The sequence below is a fragment of the Dama dama genome, chromosome 17 (genome assembly GCF_033118175.1).
Source record: "Dama dama isolate Ldn47 chromosome 17, ASM3311817v1, whole genome shotgun sequence".
Lineage (NCBI taxonomy): Eukaryota > Metazoa > Chordata > Mammalia > Artiodactyla > Cervidae > Dama > Dama dama.
In genome coordinates this window covers 9,609,528-9,631,644 of record NC_083697.1, presented here as the reverse complement: position 1 = coordinate 9,631,644, position 22,117 = coordinate 9,609,528, and the positions used below count along the sequence as shown (strand labels likewise).

Genomic DNA, 22,117 nt, shown 5'->3' with positions numbered 1-22,117 from the left:
CAGAACATTCTCCTCCAAGATTTATTTCTAGTTTTCCCTGCACTATCAAAGCAGAAAATATAACAGGCTGTACTGCTTGGAACCAGAACAGATGAGTGCTTGTTGAATGAATTTAGGACTGTAATTGTCATGTCACTCCTGGCTAGACCAGAGTAACCTAAGAGATCATTTGTCTTTAGAGTAATCCTTCTAAATGGTCCCCTTAACCATTGTCTATGGAACATGTTCTTTCTGCAGTGATGCTTGTCCCATCCCCTTTTCTGTCAGTATTAAACCTTTGAGAGATAGCTTCTCTAGTCCACAGCCATGGAACCAAGTAAAAGTAACACTTTGTTGGCAATTCTTTGTAAACTCGCGGTGGACAGATAATAAAATGGCAGATAGTAAATATTTTAGATATTGCAGGCCAAATGTAGTGTCTGTTGCGTATTCTTATATATGTATGTGTGTTTTACCACCCTTTAAAAATGTGAAACCCATCATGGCCATACCCAGATAGGCTACAGGCTAGGTTTGACCTGCTTGCCAGAGTTTGCCAATCCCTGGTCTAAATCAGCAAGCTGAAGTCCACGGACTTGGGCTTAGGATACATTTCTAAACTCAGCCACTAACTGCTATCTGTAGCCGCTATTCCTAATACCTAGCCACTTCCTTGCCTTGCAGGCATTGGTCTCTCTCTGGGACTCTGTTCACCTTAAATAGCATTTTCTGCTCTTGTAATCCTTATGCTTCAGGACAGAAGATTGAATAGGTGTCCTCTTTGGCATGTTTATTTGATAGGGTGTGATTTTATTCTTGACCCCTTTTTTAAAAGATCTTATTTTTTAAAAAATAATTTTAGGTTCACATTAAAATCAAGAGGAAAGTAAAGAGATTTCCCTTATACTCCCTAGCCCCACATGCATAGCCTCCCGCTTACCAATATCCACCACCAGATGGTACACGTGTTATAACTGATGAACCTACATTGACATCCAGCATGTTTGGAATGAAATTTACCTTCTGTACCACGGCCAGACTAAACATGGTCAGAGAGGCCTGAGGTGCTCTGATTGCTGACGTCCTCTCCACATGCCCTGGGCTGGCCTCATTTCAGACATACTGTCTGCCTGTCCTGCCCCAGGGTGGTCAAGCCATGTCCCGGGTGGGGACAGCTTGGTGCTGGCCCCCTGATGGGCGTGTGTGTCCTCTGAGGCCAGGCTGGGCCGCGGCGTTCCTGGGCCTCAGAAGAGTGCCATGTGGTCTTCCTAGAGCAGGAAGACGTGGGGTGCTGTGCGGAGCTTCCACGGGGCACTGCGTGTTTGCCTCCCTGTTTTCTGGGGGAACAAGTGGACAGCTTGTCACCGCCTGCAGGTTCTGATAAAGTGTGAGACCTCCTTCTCAGCCCGCTGTGGCTGCAGGCTGCAAAAGGGCCTAGCTGCACTGTGGTCCTGCCTTCTCAGCAAGAGGGCGCCCCCGCCTCGTGCAGTGTTACTGATCACATGCCCCTTTCTTCCTGTGCCTGCCCTCTGGGGCAGGACTACCGAGGAGCCGGCGCCTCTTCCTCTTTCCTTGCATGCCTCTGTAAGGAGTGAACTGGCTTAAACTCCAGCGCAGACTGTCCCCTCCTGGCTGGATCTTGCTGATGTGCCTTGTTCAAGACTCTGCTTCCTGCCCTGCCACTTCCCTGGGTCAAAGAGTCTACCCCACCCTTGGTGTCTCTGTCACAGCTCCCGGTTTTGGTCACTGGCTAAACACACAGTAACAATGACTTATGATCTCGGTTTGTTTGTTGTAATTTGGGAGGCTAAGAAGACAAATGCACATGTTCCGTTTGGACAGAAGAATGATCACATCAAGTTAGACCCTGAATTCAGGCTTCAAAGCTGGGGCTTCAGTTGGGGCGTTTTCTTCACTGATCACCAACCCGCTTAGGTTTGAATTAGATTCCCTCTTTTAGTTTTTATTACCTCTGGGTAGGAAAATACTGTTACATTCTTTTGTATATCCAAACCTTATTCATCAGAGAATCTTTTTCTGGATTGCATTCTGATTTTTCTTAATTTTTTTTTCTTTAAAACAGAGTTTGAAAGTCTGTGTAGATTATTTTCATTGATTTTCCCTTGTTAACACACCTATTTAATCCTTCCTAAAATGCCATGTGTTAATCAACCTATGTTGACCTTAAAATATGTTCAGACCCTGCTTAAAAACCCAGACCATTGCAGAATCTTAAGAACTCAAGGCTGTTTGAATGTTGCAGATACAAATCTGAAGAAATTCAGGTAAGTTAGGCAAAAAATAAAGAAATGACAACAAAAGTTTGGGTCACTTATTTAATATACAAAGTCTTTTTTCACAGGGAATTATTGGTTTCCTTAATTTGTCTTAGTACACATAATTCACAAAACAGTAAATTGTTAATGCAAGAGAATTAGGAAAAACCAAAAAAGTACAAATGCTCAATCCCCAAAATTGCACACAGTTAAAATTTTTCTTTTGTCTTAATGCAGTTTCAAATGGGCTTTCTTCAGATGTGGAGGAAACACTGCAGCCCAAAATAACAGTACTTCCTCTCAACTGTATTGATATGTAAAATAGCACCTTTGGGCTGACGTAAAAGGGGAGAAAATTGGTTTCCATCTTTCTTAATTAAAGTGTAAGTCCTACACAACTATATGACAACTACAGTAATGACAGTGTTAAGTTTGGAGAGCTCTACTTTGTTCCAAAATACTAACTGGCATGAAAGGAAAGGAGAACTGTGTCAGGCAAGTGAAACACTCTTCCCACCTCACCTCCATGACAACGAGAATGTGTCAGTGAGGCCATTGCTCTGATGGGCTAATTTCCACCTCACCTCTGTGACAGAATGTGTTAGTGACGCCATTGCTGTAATGGGCTGGTTTTCCAGCCAAACTATACAGGTGGGTTCAGGGACCTTTTGAAAACAGATTAACTATGCAGCTATCTCTCTGGGACTATAATCACATGAGCAGCAGCTCAGAATGAGATTTAATCCTGTGGCATTTGAAAGACTCCTTTACTGTATACACCTGTCTTCCTTCAGTTTCTCCATTGTTTTATATCCCAAGCTGATGGTAACATTTTTGTTTCATTTGTACTTAAGCTTGATTGCCTTTTTGGCTTCACGTAAAAAATATATATATATGAATTTAATTTTTTTACAACTTAATATTTGAGCTTATACAATAAAAGTGACAGTTCTTTAAAAAAAAATTACAGTGTAAATGGTAATACCACAGAGTTGTGATTATAAAAAGCCAAGGTTTTAGTAGAACTATAAATTTATTCTTCAATTTAAGTCCTTTGTTTCAATTCCATTTTATTTCTTAAATAAGCAGGTAAACATGCTTCAAAAAATTGAAGAGCATTCCAGAGAGCAGTTTTTCTTTTTGAAGGGTATATCCAGTCCACGAAAGTATTTTCACAAAGCCACACCCAGTCATTGAAAGGTCAGAAACCATTGCCACACAGTATAAAAGAAAACAATCAACACTAGGTTTTAAATACACATAGTTATTTCAGTTGTTTGAGACTTCAACAGCCATTATGGGAAAACTTTTTAATGATTTAAATTCGAGAGTTCAGGTTTTAAAAAAGAATAGCAGAATAATGCTGACTTTTAACATGTTAGAGAGCTCTATATTTTCTCAGTTCAAGAAAGACAAAGCCTACTCAAGTTAATTTTGAGAGTTTATGTGTGGTTTTAAAACACCATGTCCTCTTTTATCGTTAATACAGTAAAGATTATCTTCATTTTTCATTCTAGTGTTCAGTGTGCGCCTTAATAAACCAGGCCTTATGTCAGCCAATCATCTTCCACTGTGAAATGAGCCATAGAGTTACCTATCTTTCTGAAGTTTGGACAGAATTGAAATGGTGTTTTTGGTGTAAATAATCCTTTTCCTTACAGAGCAGACAACAGAGAGATCAACAGTTCTTTGCTGGTGATGATTTTGTTCCCTCAGGAACTTGTGGAAATGTTGCCATTGCTAAACCTCAGGAGACATGGATTAGTAAACTGCTTAGGAAAGTTATCAGAAGAAATGAATCACGTTTAGTCCCTTGGGTGAAGTGCCATGGTTAAGTCACCCAAAGCTTCATTATCCGTGAATGTATGTGTCTTAAACCTTGAAGATGGAAATTAAGAAGTTAATACAAAGTCCAGTTTAAGGTTCATATATTTTAATTGTGCAGAAATTTTGGTCCAGTTTAGTTGCCTCAAGTGTTTTTTTTTTTTTTTTTTTTCCTGTGCCTTCATTCAACAAGTTTTAAGAAAGATGAGCTTTAAAAAACCTCTTGTTTGCTGCCTGACTGAACACGTTAACTTTTTCTCATGTATATACAGGAACACACACACCCCACATGCACACAAAGTTGATGCTGTTGACCTTTGCTCTATTTCTAAGAACTGGGACTATTTGGACTCAGTGTCAGCCACTACTAGTATCATAGCATCCTTCTCAGTGAAAGGTTATCTCTTTCTTTTTCTATGGTAACCTGTGAGGAACAAGCACACTGACAGTTACAAAGTACATCAGTGATGTGACACCCAGATTTGTGCAGTGCAAAACCCATGCTTTGGTTCTATGGCCATCATGGTTGCCTTTTCACAATAATAAATAACAACAGCTAGCAAAAGTAAATCACCTTGTTTTATGTAAGACATCTCCTTTGACAGGCCACTATATTTATAATCATTAGTCTAGCTCACTGCAGTATTGTTCACGCTTCAGGTTCACATGAATATGCAAAGAATACAATAATCAACTCATCTGTCAAACCTAAACAACTCAATTTATTACTTATCACAGAATCTTGAATGTTTTTACTTCCCAGTTGAGCAAGGGAAATAATTGTCAGCTCTTTAAAATACAGTCTAAATGCTTGGTCATAACTACTCACTACTCATCTGTCAAGTTGACACCTTATGTGGATTTTAAAAAGTACATTTGACTTAAAAAATTTATTTTTTATTTCTCCTATTTTAAGTGCTTCATAGTAGCAAATAAGTTAATTTTGAAACTTTGTCACAGGCAGCTTGCTTTATAGTTTTGTTTTTTTACCCATTAAAAAATAGTAACTTTGTCTAACTCTTATTAAGATACTTCATTTGATTAGTGCTTTGTAAAATAACATTTGTGATACTTTGAAAAAAAGAATGAAGTGCTGTTTTGAAAGATTCAACTGTTAAAACAGGTTTTGTGTCTAATTTTAGGGCTGCTATATCCAATACAGTGGATTTGAATTGAGATTCCCTGTAAGGATGAAATGCATACTGGAATTTGAAGACTTGGTTCATAAAAGGAGATGTAAAATAACTCAATAATTTTTTATCATGATGACATTGAAATGATAATGGGTATATAATGCTAAATAAAACATTGTCGAAATTCACCTGTTTATTTTTACTTTTTCTAATGGTGCTACTAGAAAATTTTAAATTTGCGTATGTAAGCCAGCCTTTGTGGCTCACATTACATTTCTGTTGGACAGTGCTGTTTCAGAGGGTCCAAGTGGAGTATACAAGGCTTCTGGGTATTTAACAGAGCTAATTAAATCCCAAAATCTTTCAAAAGCTACTCTTCATGATTTAAACATAATTCCAAGTATTAATATCTTCAAATGTGTCTTGCATTTATTTTAAAAACATGCACCGGTCAAAACAAACTGGACTCCACTATAGCCATAAAAACCTGTTAGCTGTCAAAGTATGAATATCAAAATATGTGTCTAATGTGCCTTAGGGATAATGCAGACAATTTCAAGCTTAAACCCAAATACCTTTGTCATTTCCAGATGAGAGAGTTAGCATCATGAGGCCCTAGAAGAAACACATGTTCAACTCAAGTCCTTACTCTGGAACTTTCCCTGGTACTGTGAGGACTCACAGGTTTGTCCACTCAGGCTTTCCTCATTGTCTAAAATCATCCCTTGCTCCAGTGGTGAATTGTCTCAGAAATCCTTTTCCAGCTAACTTCCACATTTCCTCTTTACACTTGAGACTGTTTCATGGGATCCTGGTCATTTGGTGTTTTCTTCTTTCCTTTTGAGCAAAGTAAGAACAAATGAGTCAGAAAGCGGAGAGAAGATAGAGGGCGACTATTCAGGATCGCTTCTGTCGTCTGTAGTGACAGGCTGGACTCTGCTCTGGGTGACAGGCCCCCGCTGGCCCCGTCACACGGGTATGAGCTCGGTGGGCCCGGCCTCCGCGGGTGGCCGTGCAGTGGTCCCCGTCTGCAAGGCGGGCACCGCCCCAGCGTCCTTGGTGTCCATGCTTACGGTGCAAGAGCGGTTCTTCTCCGCCTTCTTGGCTGCGTCCGGGCAGTTCTGCACAAAGATCACGCGGTTGTAGGCCTTCAGCCTGCGCCATAGCTGCACGTAGACCTTGCACTGGACGTACATGAAGACCAGACCTCCAGTGAAGCCGATGGCCACCACAACCAGCTTTGTCCAAAATGGCCATTCGAGGACACCTTTCAAATAAAAGAGAATGTTATCACCGAGTCATTATTGATAGATTAGGTGATTTTCCCCCTATGGTTCCTTCAAAGGACCATGCATGCTGTTGTTTAGTTGCTAAGTTGTGTCCGACTCTTTTGGTGACCCCATGGACTATAGCCCACCAGGCTCTTCTATCCATGGGATTTCCCAGGCAATACTAGAGTTGGCTGCCATTTCCTTCTCCAGGGGATCTTCCCAACCCAGGGATCGAACCCGTGTCTCCTACATTGCTGGTGGATTCCTTACCACTGAGCCACTAGGAAGCCCTTAAAGGATTATGCCCACTTGTTAACATAAATCAGGAATATATTGTTAACAACTAGTAATAATTACAACCAAAATTGCTTAATTGCTTTAAGTATTCTCAAAGTATTGCTAAAATTGTACATGACTTCTCTCACCTACCACTGTACTGTGTCTCATTCCTCTTACCATCAAGAACCACTGTGATCATCAGATACTACACTATATTTTGATACTTGACTTCAGCATTTATTGTTTACAGTGAAATCTTTAAGGAAGGATAGTGTACATACTGAGTGAAAGAATCAGACTTAACCCTCTTAAGGTAAGAGAAGCTATGTGTGTGGGGTTGTACCTACAGGTCCCCACCCCCACCTGCATTACCTTTAAATTAAAAAAAAAAAAAAAAAAAGTGAGAGACGCAGAAGCTGCTACATCTCACCAGAGAGAAAAAAATTCCTGGGTACAGACATGCATAAGATTTAGGGTTTCAGTCACTTGTTTTATCCATCTTAGATTTTGTAACTGAGAACCATCTCTTTTTTACGCATCAGTGTTTTCTCTTAATTTCCATCATTATAACTAGAAAGGGACTTCATTTCACGAAGAGTTTGCTGTAACAGTATTTAGGCCAGGCATGATTATAAGTGTGTAATAAATGATGGCCAAGAGACCACATCTTGCCAACATTAGAATGCTGAGAAGGATACACCTGCCTTCAGTCATGTGAGAGGCTGTCAAACAGAAGGCTGGCTGGAAACCACAGTGTAGGGGAGTTGAATTTCGTTTACTGACAACAGTGAGTAGAGTTACACATCCCACTGATAACAGTGGCATTTACTCTACTCTGACAGCAAAACGGACACTGCTTTGCTTGCCTCACGCGGAGGGTTCGCCTTGCTCTTCACTCGTGTCTGTGCAAGGAGAACAGACTTGAGTCAGTGCACCTGGGCACCAGCAGCTCCCCGCTGGGCAGGGGAGGGTGTAACTGTGTTCCCTGGGCCACCGGGCAGTGTCTGGAGATGATCGTTCCACCCGGTAACACTTGGGCAGGTGCTACTGACTCAGCAAGCCGAGGTCTGTAACGCTGCTCTGTCAACATCCTGCAGCGTGTAGGACAGCAGGAAGTTTACCTAGTCCAAAATGCCAATGCTGCTGAGGTTGAGAAGCCCTGTTGCAGAAGACGACCACTTAAGCTTCTTTATTTAGAAACTTGCAGGGAAGATTCAGTATACAAATTAAACATCTTGGAGTTCTTTAAATTTGGCAGGATTTTTGCTCTCAGCTGTTCCATTGAGCAATCGTCTCCTTGTTTAGAAAAATTTTAACCACAGGCAAGCAGGAGATGAAGTGTGCTTTGTCTCATTTTTTGGGAAATCCCCATGCATGACATCTCACTTTCCCTCTGATTTCTATTCACACTGAAAGTTAAAAGTGCCTGGATAATTTCCCTTCTGAGCGTCTGCCCATGATATTTCCTCTCTCAGGATTTTGCTTCTCCATTTCTGTGTATCTACCTGTCCCACAAAACTGAGTGGGAAATCATTTCCACCCAGAAATAGATGTGCTCACCCTTTCACGTTATTTCTTACACATGTGGCCTGAGTCACTCTGACACGAGTTATTCTCTGCGATGCCATCATCCTGACAAGTGCAAGATCTGCATCTTCTTGGTCTGTGCTTTTCACACTGCCTTGCTCAGTAGACATTTCAAGGGTGAATGAACATTCTAATGATCAAAGTTCTGACTTTGACTGCTGTGCCTCAGTCTTTCCAATATAACCAGAAGTGACAGCCTTTCTTCCCTTGCAAGTGAAGCTCCACTATTGATGCACAGGCTGAAGAAGACTCTTTTCTTGCCCCACCTCTCCTCCCAGACCCAGTGGTCAAAGTCCATGACATGCCTAAGAGTCGGGGTCAGGAGTAGTCAGCTGCCAGACCTTGGAGACCCTGACCCGGGTACTTTTCTTCCATAAGGTATCTCGAATTCATTTCCTCTGCTCAGGTCATTCTTCCTTTTTACTTTCCTGGGGAGTCAAAGCTCCCATGATTTCTCTAGACAAAGTTTCGAGTACAGAGTATCCCCCACCCCAGAGCCAAAGCCATTTGAGTGCAAACTCATTGTTCAGATGACCATCTTCTTTCAGAGACAGCTGATTTTTCTCTTTCCCTTTGACTAAGTGGGCAGGATTTTTGTTTCCTTTAGAAATTATTGATATTATTGAGCAGTTATAGGATTTTACTTTGGAAAACTCATGATAAGGATATCTTAAAAGAAGATGCCAAAATGTGGCTAAATGGATTTTCAATGTTGTTTTCATTGGTGAGATGCATTTGCTTCTTTTTATTGAGAGATAGCATGTTGTCTTCCCATTCAGTTGTGTTGGACTAGTCAGTTCTATGCTGTTTTCCGTGAAGAGGAAAGAATGTACACAGTAAGGAAGGGTGGAGGTGAAGAAGGGAAGCTCAGAGTGGACCCCTTGTGTAACCCAAAGAATTCTTTGAAGCTGGAGGATGTACTCAAAATTGCTAAGAGCACAAAGTTGACCCTACTTGCCAGTTCAGAAGAGGAATTTGGAAAATCCAACTTCAAATAATTCAACCATCTCTTCTTTTCTCTGAAGTTCAAGGATTTATTATTTATCTCTACTTCTGCCTTTGTGCTTGAGATCTTTCTTCAGGAGTTTCTGAAGACTTAGAAATCAACTCTCTGCCCATCTTGACCTCTTAAGTACTGATAAGAGATGATGCCTGGAAATTCTTGAGCAAGGATTGGAGGAGCAGATATTCTGTGAACCATCATTTTCTAAGGAAATGGGAATCTTCTCTTGCCCTTCAGATATCTTCAATCAGTTCATTCACTTTTCATATCATCATGTCAATCCTACAAGAATGGGCAATAAATTTTCAAGTCATATCAATAAACAGTTGCCAAAATAACTTCTTCCCCCATTTTGATAATTGTGTATATGTGATACGATACCTGAAGGTTGCAACAACATCCACACCATCCCAAAACAATAGACATGCCAATAGGTTTTCCAGGAAAGGCTTTAGATTTGTCCTGTGATATGGCATTGAAGACTTCACAAATTAGACTTAGATGAATCAAAATGCTGCATTCCATCTGCCTGAAAGTGCAGTGCTACCAGAACCACAGAAATCAGTACACAATTTTGTAAAGAAACTGGTATTTGAAGAGCAAGTAAAAGCACTTCAGACAAAGAGAAGTACATTGACCATTCAGCTCATCATATGCTCTGTATCTAAGGTGAGATTTTTCTAGCAAGCCAGAGAGGGAAAGTAGGAAGTCTAGGTAAAAGTAACTGTATTTACAGACCTTGAATGAAGGAATAAACATGATGGAAGAGTAAAATCTGTATTTTTTTTTTTTTTGGCATAAAAAAATTGCCCAGATCTTCCTCACTGCATCTCACATTGAGGCAGGATCAGAAGACAGGTTGGGTTGAAGGGCATTTACCCTCAGGAACCTGAGCCTAGAGTTTTCCACCAACAGGATCACTGCCGCCAACTTGACAGTCACTGTTTCCTTATTTTCACTCTCAGAAGCCTCTCTTTTCCTGGCTAAGAAAGAGCCAGATTCCAAATGACTTAGACTCATATTCAATTTCTTCACAAATCAGACCTTACTAAGATTTCCTTTCTTATGGTTAACAGCTTCACAAGGGGTATTTCCAAGAATGAAGGGATTTTGCACAGGGAAATAGCCCATTTCACATATTTACAGTCTTCTCCTTAACTAGTTTTAATGGTAATATTGACTGTGAGTAAACATGGATGATACATGTGCAGTATTTGTATAAACACTTTGTTTCAATTTATCTGATGCAAGGTCAAGCTCATTGTGCTTTTGAGAAACCAATCCTAGAAAGAAATTTCGGAGGATGATCAGTCCGACTTAATCAACAAATGAGAAAAAGTAAGCTTTGGAGTGATTATTTTATTCAAGATGACTACTCCATGACCAAGGCACAACTAGACATGTGGTGGGCCTTCCAATCATTAGCCCAAGTCGGCGTTTACCACTTTGAGGTCATTAACAAAACAGCATGTATAGTTATGTTAAAAAGGAATGTTTAAACAACAGTGCTGAAAAGGAAAATATTATATGGATGGCAGGGAAGTGATTTTTAAGATGCTCTCAAAGCAGATGTTAACAGCCAGCAGGGAGGTACAATCCAACCCTGGATGTGCTTGGAGGCTTGTGAGGGAGTCAGGTGTGAACAAAATCAATTTGCTATACTAGTCCTTCATTTCCATGGTCCTTGGGCAGCCTTAACTCTGCACCTACAGTCTCTTTCATAGATTGCATGAATTGCTTCATTTTCTTGGCCTTATATTTGTGATTTGTTTCCAGCACACAGATAGTACCCTGGAGCATTCTTCTAAAATATGTAAAGATAAGGCAGGGGGAGTAACTGTTCCCCCAAATTAGAGTTGACAACATGGATAATTTAGGATGTTAAAGTTTCAAGTACCATGTATTTTTGATTTTGCTTTTTTCATCACAGGAAATAGAAAGAGAGGAATCTGGGGCATGATGCATATTTAAGCTAAAAGGACAGTCACTCAACATACAAAGGACTTTTTCCTGACAGTCTTGTTATTACAGCTCAGAAGATGTTGCTATTTTATATTCAACTTCCATTCTGGTTAAAGAAGGGCAATTTGTTCCTCTTCAAGGATTTTTGAAGGTTTTCAAGATGGATTTTAAATATTTTGACTTTTAAATTATGCAGTTTTCCCCCCAAAACTTTAAAAGCCAGTTCAGGATCAGTTCTCACAGTTCCAATGCCAAAGGAAGATTAGTAACAACTCACAAGGATGCCTACACCACCTGATAATGTGCACTTTGGGAAGTCAGGCATTACATACAATTTGAACACAAATACAGAGAGCCTTTTACAAAAAAAAAAAAAGTTTTACAAAAAATCACCTCTGTCCCACTCAAAATTACCCAAGTCAGAAGCTGTCCCTCTAGCCAGTGACTCTGTAGGAATAACTACAGAGTCTGCTTCATGATAAAGATCTTGCTTCCTAATTCAAAAAATCTGAACACCAAAGATAAAAGCTATCTCATTTTCACTTGCTTTTAAGAAACTGAAAATAATGTTTAAAAGTATATGGTAGAAAACTGACCTTATATAACATTGGAAATGTTATATCTATCTATCTATCTATAAATCTATCTATAAATATTGATAGATAGATACAGGTATTGGAAAGCTGATCTTTGATTACCATGCAGCATATTCTGTTGGGAAATATGGCTGATAACCCTGGGTGATAGTCCACTGGAGACTGTGGTTTGAAATTCTGCATCTACCCAGAACTGAGAAAGGGAAAAAATATTTTGCAGAAAAAGTCTAAAGAAAAGAAAAAACTAGAAAAGCTTGCATACAGAGAACTCACCCTCCTACATTGACTGGGTCCCTTGCTGGGTTCCAGATACAGCGCTCAGCACCTAGGATGTGCTGGTGAACAAGAGAGACACCTGATCCGTCAAAACTCAGACAATGAAGCGAGCAATCACAATAGCGTGTGGCAAGTCTCCTGGCAGGGCAGAGCCTCTCAGCCTGAGCACAAGAGGCTCGTGTAAGGGCTAGTTACACGTAAACCCCTGGGAATACAGCTCGATGCCTTGTGGTGGTGCAGATGCTGCCCAGGATGCGATGGGCCACGCGGGGTGGGACAGGACACGCAGGAGCATGTGTGCCCAGTGCCCAGACAGTGCCGGCTGCACCCACCATGCGGGGCTCCACCCTCAGAACCTCTGAGCCACAGGTCCAGGGCAGAGAGAGGCAGGAGTCTGCCTTTCTAGCAAGCACTCCTGACCTTCGTGCTGTAGGCCTGGGGACCACATTTGAGAGTTGCTGCAGTAGTAGCAGTTATTCTGTCTCAGGGAGCTGATCTGGGTTTCTGGGAAGCAGTGAAATTTAAGGTCAACTTAAGGGACAAGGAAGTGTGTGATGACACATGAGCATGAGAGCTGGTGTGCAGGGTGGACACGGAAAGCTGGCAGGAAATATGTCCCCGAGACAGAGAAGTGGAACAGGGTCTGGAAGCAGGTCTGCGGGCTGAACCAGTGTTCAGCACAACTGGGTTTGGCCAGGCCATGGGGTCAGTATAACTCCTTCCCAGAGTCCAGGGTATATTTTTTAAGAGTCATGAATAAGCAGGGACAGAATGTGGTCAGATTTATGTTTTGAACTTGATGTGATTATGTTTCTGGATGTGTGTTGAAGGTGGGCAAACTAGAGAAAGTCTCGCAAGGGGCAGTTGCAGTCTTGGAGTAAAAGAGATGTTAACTACATGGGTGATAGCAGTGGGGAGGGAGAGAAACTGATAGATTTCAGAGGCTTGTGGGGCAGACTAAATAAATAGGACTTGGTGATTGATGAAAGCTGGAAGTGAAGGGGAGGAGACAACAATGAAAGCTGGGTTGCGTTTTGTTACTGGGGATTAGCAATATCTTTGCCAGAGTGGTCAGAGTGGGAAGTGGTGGAAGGGTTAGGAGTTTGGACACACTAGTCTGGGTGCCTGGGAGACCTTTAAATGGAGAGGCCGGGAAGCAGTCAGATGTCTGGTTGGCGATCAGGGGAAGGGCGTTACCAGCATAGAAACAACATCTGAGGACATAAGGACACCCGGGAGGACTCAAGAGGGACAGAAACAGGAGACACGTGTCACGGGTTTCACAGCCGAAGCCAACAGCCAAATCCAATGTGAAATAAACAAACGCTATCTGCTCATGTGTGTCAGAAGGGACTGAGTAAATGAGTTAGGAGAGAACTTTTGAGCAATCTGCATGTGGATGACATGAGAGTCGTCCTCTTGTTCTGTCTGGCCGAGGTGCCCTTCATCTCCTTCCCCTTCCTTGTGGCTGGGGGACCCCAGGGGGAGCCCCGCAGGCTGCGGCAGCAGACCCGAGCGGGGTGACCACTGGGCGAGAAGAAGGCGTCGCCGGGACCCTGAGTCAGACTTCAGGCCAGATTTGGTCCAGCTGCAGGTCTGCTCTGGCTCCTGAGGAAGCACTCCATCCCTGAGGCCATAGGCTGGGGGCAGGGAGGTGATGTAGGGAACGGGGCGTCTCTTTGTTCTCGCACAGACAGACGACTGCAGGGCTTGCAGCATGCCTTTTGTCACCTGGCTTGAGCCAGTACTGGCGACCGTAGAGGATGTGGGCTTAAACAAATTTTCTCTGAGGGGAGCAATGGGGAGAAGGGATACTTAGGGAGTTTGGGAAGGTCATCTACACACTGCTACATTTAAAATGGATAACCAACAAGGTCTCACTGTATATCACAGGGAACTCTGTTCAGTGTTTTGTGGCAACCTGGGTGGGAGGGGAATTTAGGGCAGAATGGATACATGTATATGTATGGCTGAGTACCTTTTCTGTCCACCTGAAACCATCACAACATTGTCAATCATCTGTATATCCCCAATATAAAATGAAAAGTTAAAAGAAACGTCTGAGGCTTCCCAGGTGGTGGTAGTGGTAGAGAACGTGCCTTCCAATGCAGGAAACATAAGAGATACGGGTTCCATCTCTGGTTTGGGAAGATCTCCTGGAGAAGGAAACGGCAACCCACTCCAATATTCTTGCTTGGAGAATCCCAGGAGCAGAGGAGCCTGGTGGGTATAGTCCATGGAGTCACAAAGAGTCGGTCACAACTGAAGTGACTAAACACACCAAAAAAAGGTCTACTCTGAAGGAACTTAGTAAGGATGTGATAGATGTTTTAAAGTCTGACATCTCTGAAACAATACAGCTCTAAACAACATGGTTGAATATAAATTGTGTACACATGAGTTAACACTGATGTACAAAACACCCCCCAACTTGTCTTCTGACCCAGCATACCCCTGCCCGCCCCCTGCCCTGCCAATTCCCAGCTACACACCGTCTCCTGGGGGCTCTGGGGTCCTGATCCTTTCGATCCCAGCCCTGTTCTGATGAGAACCAGCACCAGGAGCACAAGAATGGGACTCCTTCTCCCCTTTGGTCCAGACAGAGAAACACAGAAGAAAGAAACCTCTCCTTTTAAAGATTCTTCTCTTCCTTCCTTCCTACTCTGACTGCCTCTCATCTTTTTCTCTTTCACTTCTTTTTTTGAAGGAGGCTCAAACTTACAGTGCTATCATCTGAACACCTTCTCCTTCCAAATTCACCCCTGGTTTTGCATATGATATACGTATCTCCCCCTGGAGGAGGCTGGGGAGTCTCCCTCACTGTTTTACCAGCTATGATTTAGGCTACTGGCTAAAGCCAGCAGAGCCTGTTGAGAAACAGAACTGGGTCCCTTCAGAGGTGAAGATAAGCAAGTTATTTCTGTTCCAGTTTTGAGTGGCCTATCCATTTAAAATGTTAGACTGTGCTGCAAAGATTTTAAAACATCTTTCTTCAGACTTGATACCACCCTTCACTATCAAACTTCAGTCAGTTCAGTTCAGTCGCTCAGTCGTGTCCGACTCTTTGTGACCCCATGAATTGCAGCACGCCAGGCCTCCCTGTGCATCACCAACTCCCGGAGTTGACTCAAACTCATGCCCATCGAGTCGGTGATGCCATCCAGCCATCTCATCCTCTGTCGTCCCCTCCTCCTTCTGCCCCCAATCCCTCCCAGCATCAGGGTCTTTTCCAATGAGTCAACTCTTCGCATGAGGTGTCCAAAGTACTGGAGTTTCAGCTTCAGCATCAGTCCTTCCAATGAACACCCAGGACTTATCTCCTTTAGGATGGACTGGTTGGATCTCCTTGCAGTCCAAGGGACTCTCAAGAGTCTTCTCCAACACCACAGTTCAAAAGCATCAATTTTTCAGTGCTCAGCTTTCTTCACAGTCCAACTCTCACATCCATACATGACCACTGGAAAAACTATAGCCTTGACTAGACAGACCTTTGTTGGCAAAGTAATGTCTCTGCTTTTTAATATGCTGTCTAGGTTGGTCATAACTTTCCTTCTAAGGAGTAAGTGTCTTTTAATTTCATGGCTGCAGTCACCATCTGCAGTGATTTTGGAGCCCAAGAAAATAAAGTCTGACACTGTTTCCACTGTCTCCCCATCTATTTCCCATGAGGTGATGGGACCAGATGCCATGATCTTAGTTTTCTGAATGTTAAGCTTTAGGCCAACTTTTTCACTCTACTCTTTCACTTTCATTAAGAGGCTTTTTAGTTCCTCTTCACTGTCTGCCATAAGGGTGGTGTCATCTGCACTATCAAACTTAGCGTGGTGAAAATTTCAAACTGTAGTGTTAACGCACTCTATAAGATTATAGTGTGCTAATTAACAGGCTGTAACACAGTCTGTACTAACTGCCCTTTTATTCATGTGTTACAGGAAGCCATGAATAAAGTGAGTTAAATAAACGGAAAAAGCATTCTATTTTTACAGTTGTCTTTTCACATGGGGCAGAACCTGATCTTCATTAGCTCCTGAATAGCTTAAAGTGGTGTGTGGCATCTGTGGGTTTCTGCCCCGCTAAGGTGGGCTTGATGAACCTCGCTTTGGTCAGCACTTTACGGTCAGAGTGCTCATCGCTGAGGGAGCCGGAGGCGCCTCAGCTGCCGGTGCGGGGTGCTGCTGGGAGACAGCTCTGCTGTGTGGGGATGATGTCGCAGGACTCAAGCCACAGAGAGAAAGGAGACAAACGCTTACCATTATCATTGCCCTGCTTGATCTCCTCTGCCGTCCGATCTATCAACACGTACAAGGACCAGACCACACAGGTGATGGCAATAACGTGGAAGGTGACCGAGCAGAAGATTTTCCTCCTTTCGCTGGTGGTCATCTGCAGTTTCTCCCACTGCAATCACAAACCAATTACACACAGTTGAGTCTCCAGCCAGGAAATCTTGCTCCCCATTTATATCCCAGGCCTAGGTCATAAATGGAGAGAAAACATTACATACCTGCCATTTTAGATGACACTACAATATTCAAACACGTCTTCATGTTTTAAAAGAACTACAATCATAAACTGTGGAGTTATAACTTAAAAAGTACATAGTAAAACAAAAACAAAAATATTTTCCTATTCTCCAAATAAGTAGTTCCTTGTAGTTTCCTTTTCTGTAACATGAAGGGGACAGTTTTAATAGTATACAATTTTCAGAATCATTTTGGCTCAGGTTCCTACATATTACTTCTCTGTGGCCCTAGGTTATAAGCAGTCATACATAGTCTCTCCTGGATTGATACATACCCTGACACAGCGTTGCATTCTCTTTTTTAAATGGGAGCATAGTTGCTTTACAATGTTAGTTTCTGCTGCATGGGGAAGGTTATATGTATACATAGATCCCTCCCTCTGGGGCCTCTCTCCCCCTTCCCTGCTCCTCCCACCCCCCTAGGTCATCACAGAGCACTGAGTTGAGCTCCCACCAGCTATTTCACACAGGCAGTGTATATGTGTCAATTCTGGACTCCCCATCCACCCCCACCCTCCACCATGTCCACAGTTCCGTTCTGAACGTCTGTGTCTCTATTCCTGCCCTGCAAATAGGTTCATCTGTACCCTTTTTCTAGATTCCACATGCACCCCAACGTTCATTGCAGCACTATTTACAATAGCCAGGACATGGAAGCAACCTAAATGTCCACAGACAGATGAATGGATAAAGAAGATGTGGTACATCTATACAATGAAATATGACTCAGCCGTACCAAGGAATCAAATTGGGTCATTTGTAGAGACATGGACCTAGACTCTGTTATACAAAGGGAAGTAAGTCAGAAACAGAAGAACAAATATCGTATATTAATGCATGTGAGTGTTGCATTCTTAAATGTGTAAATTTACCAAGTATTTGAATGGCCGAATTTTATCTGAGAAAGAGTCGATGTGAGTCACAACTCTCCTCTGAGAAGACACGTTTTATCCTCCAGGCAACAGAAGAGAGTCAGCGGCAGCCCCGTTGGGCGCAGTCTTGCCTTCAGCTGCCACCTCTGTCACAGTCGCCATGCCCGAGGCGCCCTCCTCAGAAAGCCCAGGGCCGTGTCTCAGTCGGGGAGAGGAGGCGGGCAGCCCCTGTGTAGCCGGAAGGGAGCCGGGCGTACATGAGGAAACGTGTCCATGGGTTATTCTGCAGTAACAGGCTTTCAGATGAAATTTTTACTATCAAACAACATTTTAATGCCTTGACAATTACAGTGTCACTTCATTACATTGTTAGGATTTGATCTTTACTTTTCTTCACATGTTTCTATAGGAAAATCAAATCATTATGATCTTACTAGATCATGAATTTTTTTCGGCAATTCATGATTGTTTGCATTCTTTTTTAAAAAATTGTAGTTGATTTACATTGTTGTGTTAGTTTCAAGTATAAGCAAACTACATAGTAGCTTCCCACTAGCTACTATGTAGCTTCTGCATTACAGGCATATATATATATATATATATATATGTGTGTGTGTGTGTGTGTGTGTGTGTGTGTATATATATAATTATATATATTTAATATATATTCTTTTTCAGATTCTCTCCATTATAGGTTATTGCAAGATACTGAGTATAGTTCCCTATGCTTCCCAACAGTAAGTCCTTGTTGATTATTTATTGTATATATAGTAGTGTGTATATGTTACTCCCAAACTCCTAATTTATTCCCTCTTCCTCTTTCCTCTTTGGTAACTATGAAATTAATTTCTATGTCTATGAGTCTATTGCTGTTTGTAAATAGGTTCATTTGTATCACATTTTAGATACCACATATAAGTGGTATCATATGGTATTTATCTTTCTCTGACTTCACTTAGTATGATAATTTCTAGTTCCATGTGTGTTACTGCAAATGGTGTTACGGCACTCTTTTTATGGCTGAGTAGTATTCCATGTATACATAATACTTCCACATATGTATCTATGTGTATATTTATGTCACATCTTTATCCATCCGTCTGCAGATGACCATTTACGTTGTTTGCATATCTTGGCTATTGCAAATAGTGCTGCTATGAGTCTTTACATTTTTTATTTATTATGTTCTTGCTAAAGCAGAATCCTTAGACCTTCACAGTCCCACTCCTTGCCCAGCCCACCTCACACGTCATAAATCCCCATAAAGGCCTGAATCTGCCACCAGCTCTGAGACACAAGTGAGCCTCAATCTCTCCAGGCCCAGGTGCCTCATCCCCCTCAGAGGCAGAGACGGGTGTTGAGACACAATCTTCTCCTTTCCCTCACTAACACACTAAGCCGTGAGGTCTGGCACCATGCCAGGTAAAGCTGCTTTCCCACCTTCCTGGCAGAGGTGACATGGACTCTTCCCTATGAGTGAGATGTGAGTAGCTATCTACTGGGATGCTGTTTTTACCCTCCTGACACAGGAATTGCCCCTTTCTCCTTCATTTTCTTTTCTTTGCTGCCTGGAATTTCCTATTAATGGTAGAAGTCCTAATAGTCATCTTGCAACCTTGAGGAAAATTCTTGAGAATTAGAGAGACCTCAGCCCTTCAGTCACAGCTCACCTCTGGCCGCCATGCATATGTGAGGGAAAAAAAGTCCTATCTGACATTTCTCCAAAGAAGACATACAGATGGCTAACAAACACATGAAAAGATGCCCAACATCACTATTATCAGAGAAATGCAAATCAAAAACACAATGAGGTACCATTACACGCCAGTCAGGATGGCTGCTATCCAAAAGTCTACAAGCAGCAAATGCTGGAGAGGGTGTAGAGAAAAGGGAACCCTCTTACACTGTTGGTGGGTATGCAAATTAGTACAGCCACTATGGAGAACAGTGTGGAGATTCCTTAAAAAACTGGAAATAGAACTGCCATATGACCCAGCAATACCACTCCTGGGCATACACACTGAGGAAACCAGATCTGAAAGAGACACGTGCACCCCAATGTTCATCGCAGCACTGTTTATAATAGCCAGGACATGGAAGCAACCTAGATGCCCATCAGCAGACGAATGGACAAGGAAGCTGTGGTACATATACACCATGGAGTATTACTCAGCCATTAAAAAGAATTCATTTGAATCAGTTCTAATGAGATGGATGAAACTGGAGCCCATTATACAGAGTGAAGTAAGCCAGAAAAATAAAGATCATTACAGCATACTAACACATATATATTGAATTTAGAAATTGGTAATGATAACCCTATATGCAAAACAGAAAAAGAGACACAGAAGTACAGAACAGACCTTTGAACTCTGTGGGAGAAGGTGAGGGTGGGATGTTTTGAAAGAACAGCATGTATACTATCTATGGTGAAACAGATCACCAGCCCAGGTGGGATGCATGAGACAAGTGCTCCGGCCTGGTGCACTGGGAAGACCCAGAGGAATCGGGTGGAGAGGGAGGTGGGAGCGGGGATCGGGATTGGGAATACATGTAAATCCATGGCTGATTCATATCAATGTATGACAAAACCCACTGAAATGTTTGAAGTAATTAGCCTCCAACAACAACCACAAAAAAAGACTAAAACAACAACAACAACAACAACAAAAAGTCCTGTCTGAGCCACTGCTTCTCAGGACCCTGCTCCCCACTGTCAAGGGCAATTCCTGGTAGAAGGAAATGAAACCTCCTGACTTCCCTACCAGCATGAACGTTAGTGTCATATGACCACACGTTTGTGAACACATGAACTGTAGCCCGCCAGGCTCTTCTGCCTGTGGGATTTTTCAGGCAAGAATACCGGAGTGAGTTGCCCTTTCCTTCTCCAGGGGAATCTTCCCAAGCCGGGCACTGAACTGAAGTCTTCTGCATCACAGGCAGTCTTTACCATCAGCCACCCCGGAAGCCCGTTCCGCTCTTACTGGCCAGTCAGTCATCACAGCATTTCCCATTCAGGGTCCGTTAGAGCCGGTTCACCTAATCTTGGACTCCTTCTCATCAAACTATATTTTCTCTATTATTCTAAGCAAGTAATGGAGAAATCTTTGTAACGAAACTAGGGGAAAACCAAACGCTTCAGTCTATCTATAGAATCTATTTTTAATTAATCAACATTGAAATGAGAAGATTTCAGGGCTTTTTATCACAACTTCACATCACAGGTGTGAAAGATTGTTTTTGAAATTTCATTGTGTTATTGTATTTATTTATTGTGATATTAGTCTAAATACTGTGTGATTATGGACTAGACCATTATTCATTTGGCAACAGCATTTCGTGATTTAGTAACTGTTTCTTGGATTACCTCAGTATTTAATATAAAAAGATAAAAAGTGCAGGATGGTGCACAAGGGAAGCTTTACATGTTCAAATTTCCTAAAGGTTCTAACTGTTACAATACCTTCAGTAACAAAATATTCATAACAAATCAACCCTCCCTTGTAAAGTTGGCTTTGAGAGGGGGAAAAAGCGCTTAAAAAGTGGGTCTTTTTTTAATCTAAAGAGCGTTCTGATGAAGTGGTTGAAACATATTCTTTAAAACTCATCAACCTCAATAGAAAAATATCAGAGGGCTGACAGGTATCAACCAAACTCCTTTTAGTTCTAGACAATAGTAGTTCTGAAGCTGTCACTTCCTAATCGCAGCAGCGTTTTAAGGAGAAGTGGAGCGTAAAAGGACCATCAGACGTTGCTGTTAGTTTCCTTTATAAATCCCCACAGGGGCCGCCCGGGAATCCCCGGCAGCACACGGCTAAACGCGATACCGCGGCGCCCTCTTCCGGACGGTCACGTCACTGCATGTGGCTCCCCGCACGCGGCGTCAACAAAATTGAAACCATTTCATGAAATGTTCATCCATCCACATCTTTGAATTTTCAAGTTTAAAGACTGAATACGTTTTGCAAGCCGCCACAGTGAGAAGTGGACCAAGAAGGCAAGGATATAAATCTTATGTTAACAAACTTGTCATGAAAGGGCAAATACTAACTTATTATTTAAGAAGCTGAAATTCAGTACCAGTTCACAAAAGATTTGACAGCAAAGGACTATATGCACAAATGCACAGAGCATCAGAGCTCCCCTTCCAATTTAATAAAATAATGTGTGCTTATGCCCACAGGCACGTGTCCTGTGCGAGGCCCACGTCCCCGCCACACCCTGGAAGATTAGGAGGCGCCCTCTAGGTGCTGCTTTAAGGAGATGCGTCTCTCCAGGGGGTCTCAGGGGAGCTGGTGGAAGGGACCAGAAACAGGAAGGCGGGAGGGGAGCCCGCATATTCGCTCAAGTCCGGGCAAGTCCCTGCCCTCCTCGGTCCGTGCGCTTTACTTCACCTGCAAAACCAGCTGCACAGTCTTAGCGCCTCAGACCTCGCTTCCCTCTATAGGATCCCTGGGCCTCTGGCACCTGTTTTTACTGTCCTTCGCCTTTGGTCCCTTAGCCAGAGCCTTCAACGACAGAAAGAATTGAGCAGAAC

General features: G+C 42.4%; 1 protein-coding gene across 1 annotated transcript in view; it reads right to left on the bottom strand.

The window, feature by feature from the left end:
• Positions 1-4,226: 4,226 nt before the first annotated feature.
• MARCHF1 (membrane associated ring-CH-type finger 1) overlaps positions 4,227-22,117 on the bottom strand; it is a 121,432-nt gene continuing 103,541 nt past the window's right edge. The window contains exons 3-4 of the mRNA XM_061164092.1: positions 16,437-16,584; positions 4,227-6,479 (exon numbers count right to left, since the gene is read on the bottom strand). Coding sequence (XP_061020075.1) covers positions 6,181-6,479; positions 16,437-16,584 — 447 coding nt within the window. The 3' untranslated portion in view covers positions 4,227-6,180. The remainder of the gene's footprint in view (positions 6,480-16,436; positions 16,585-22,117) is intronic.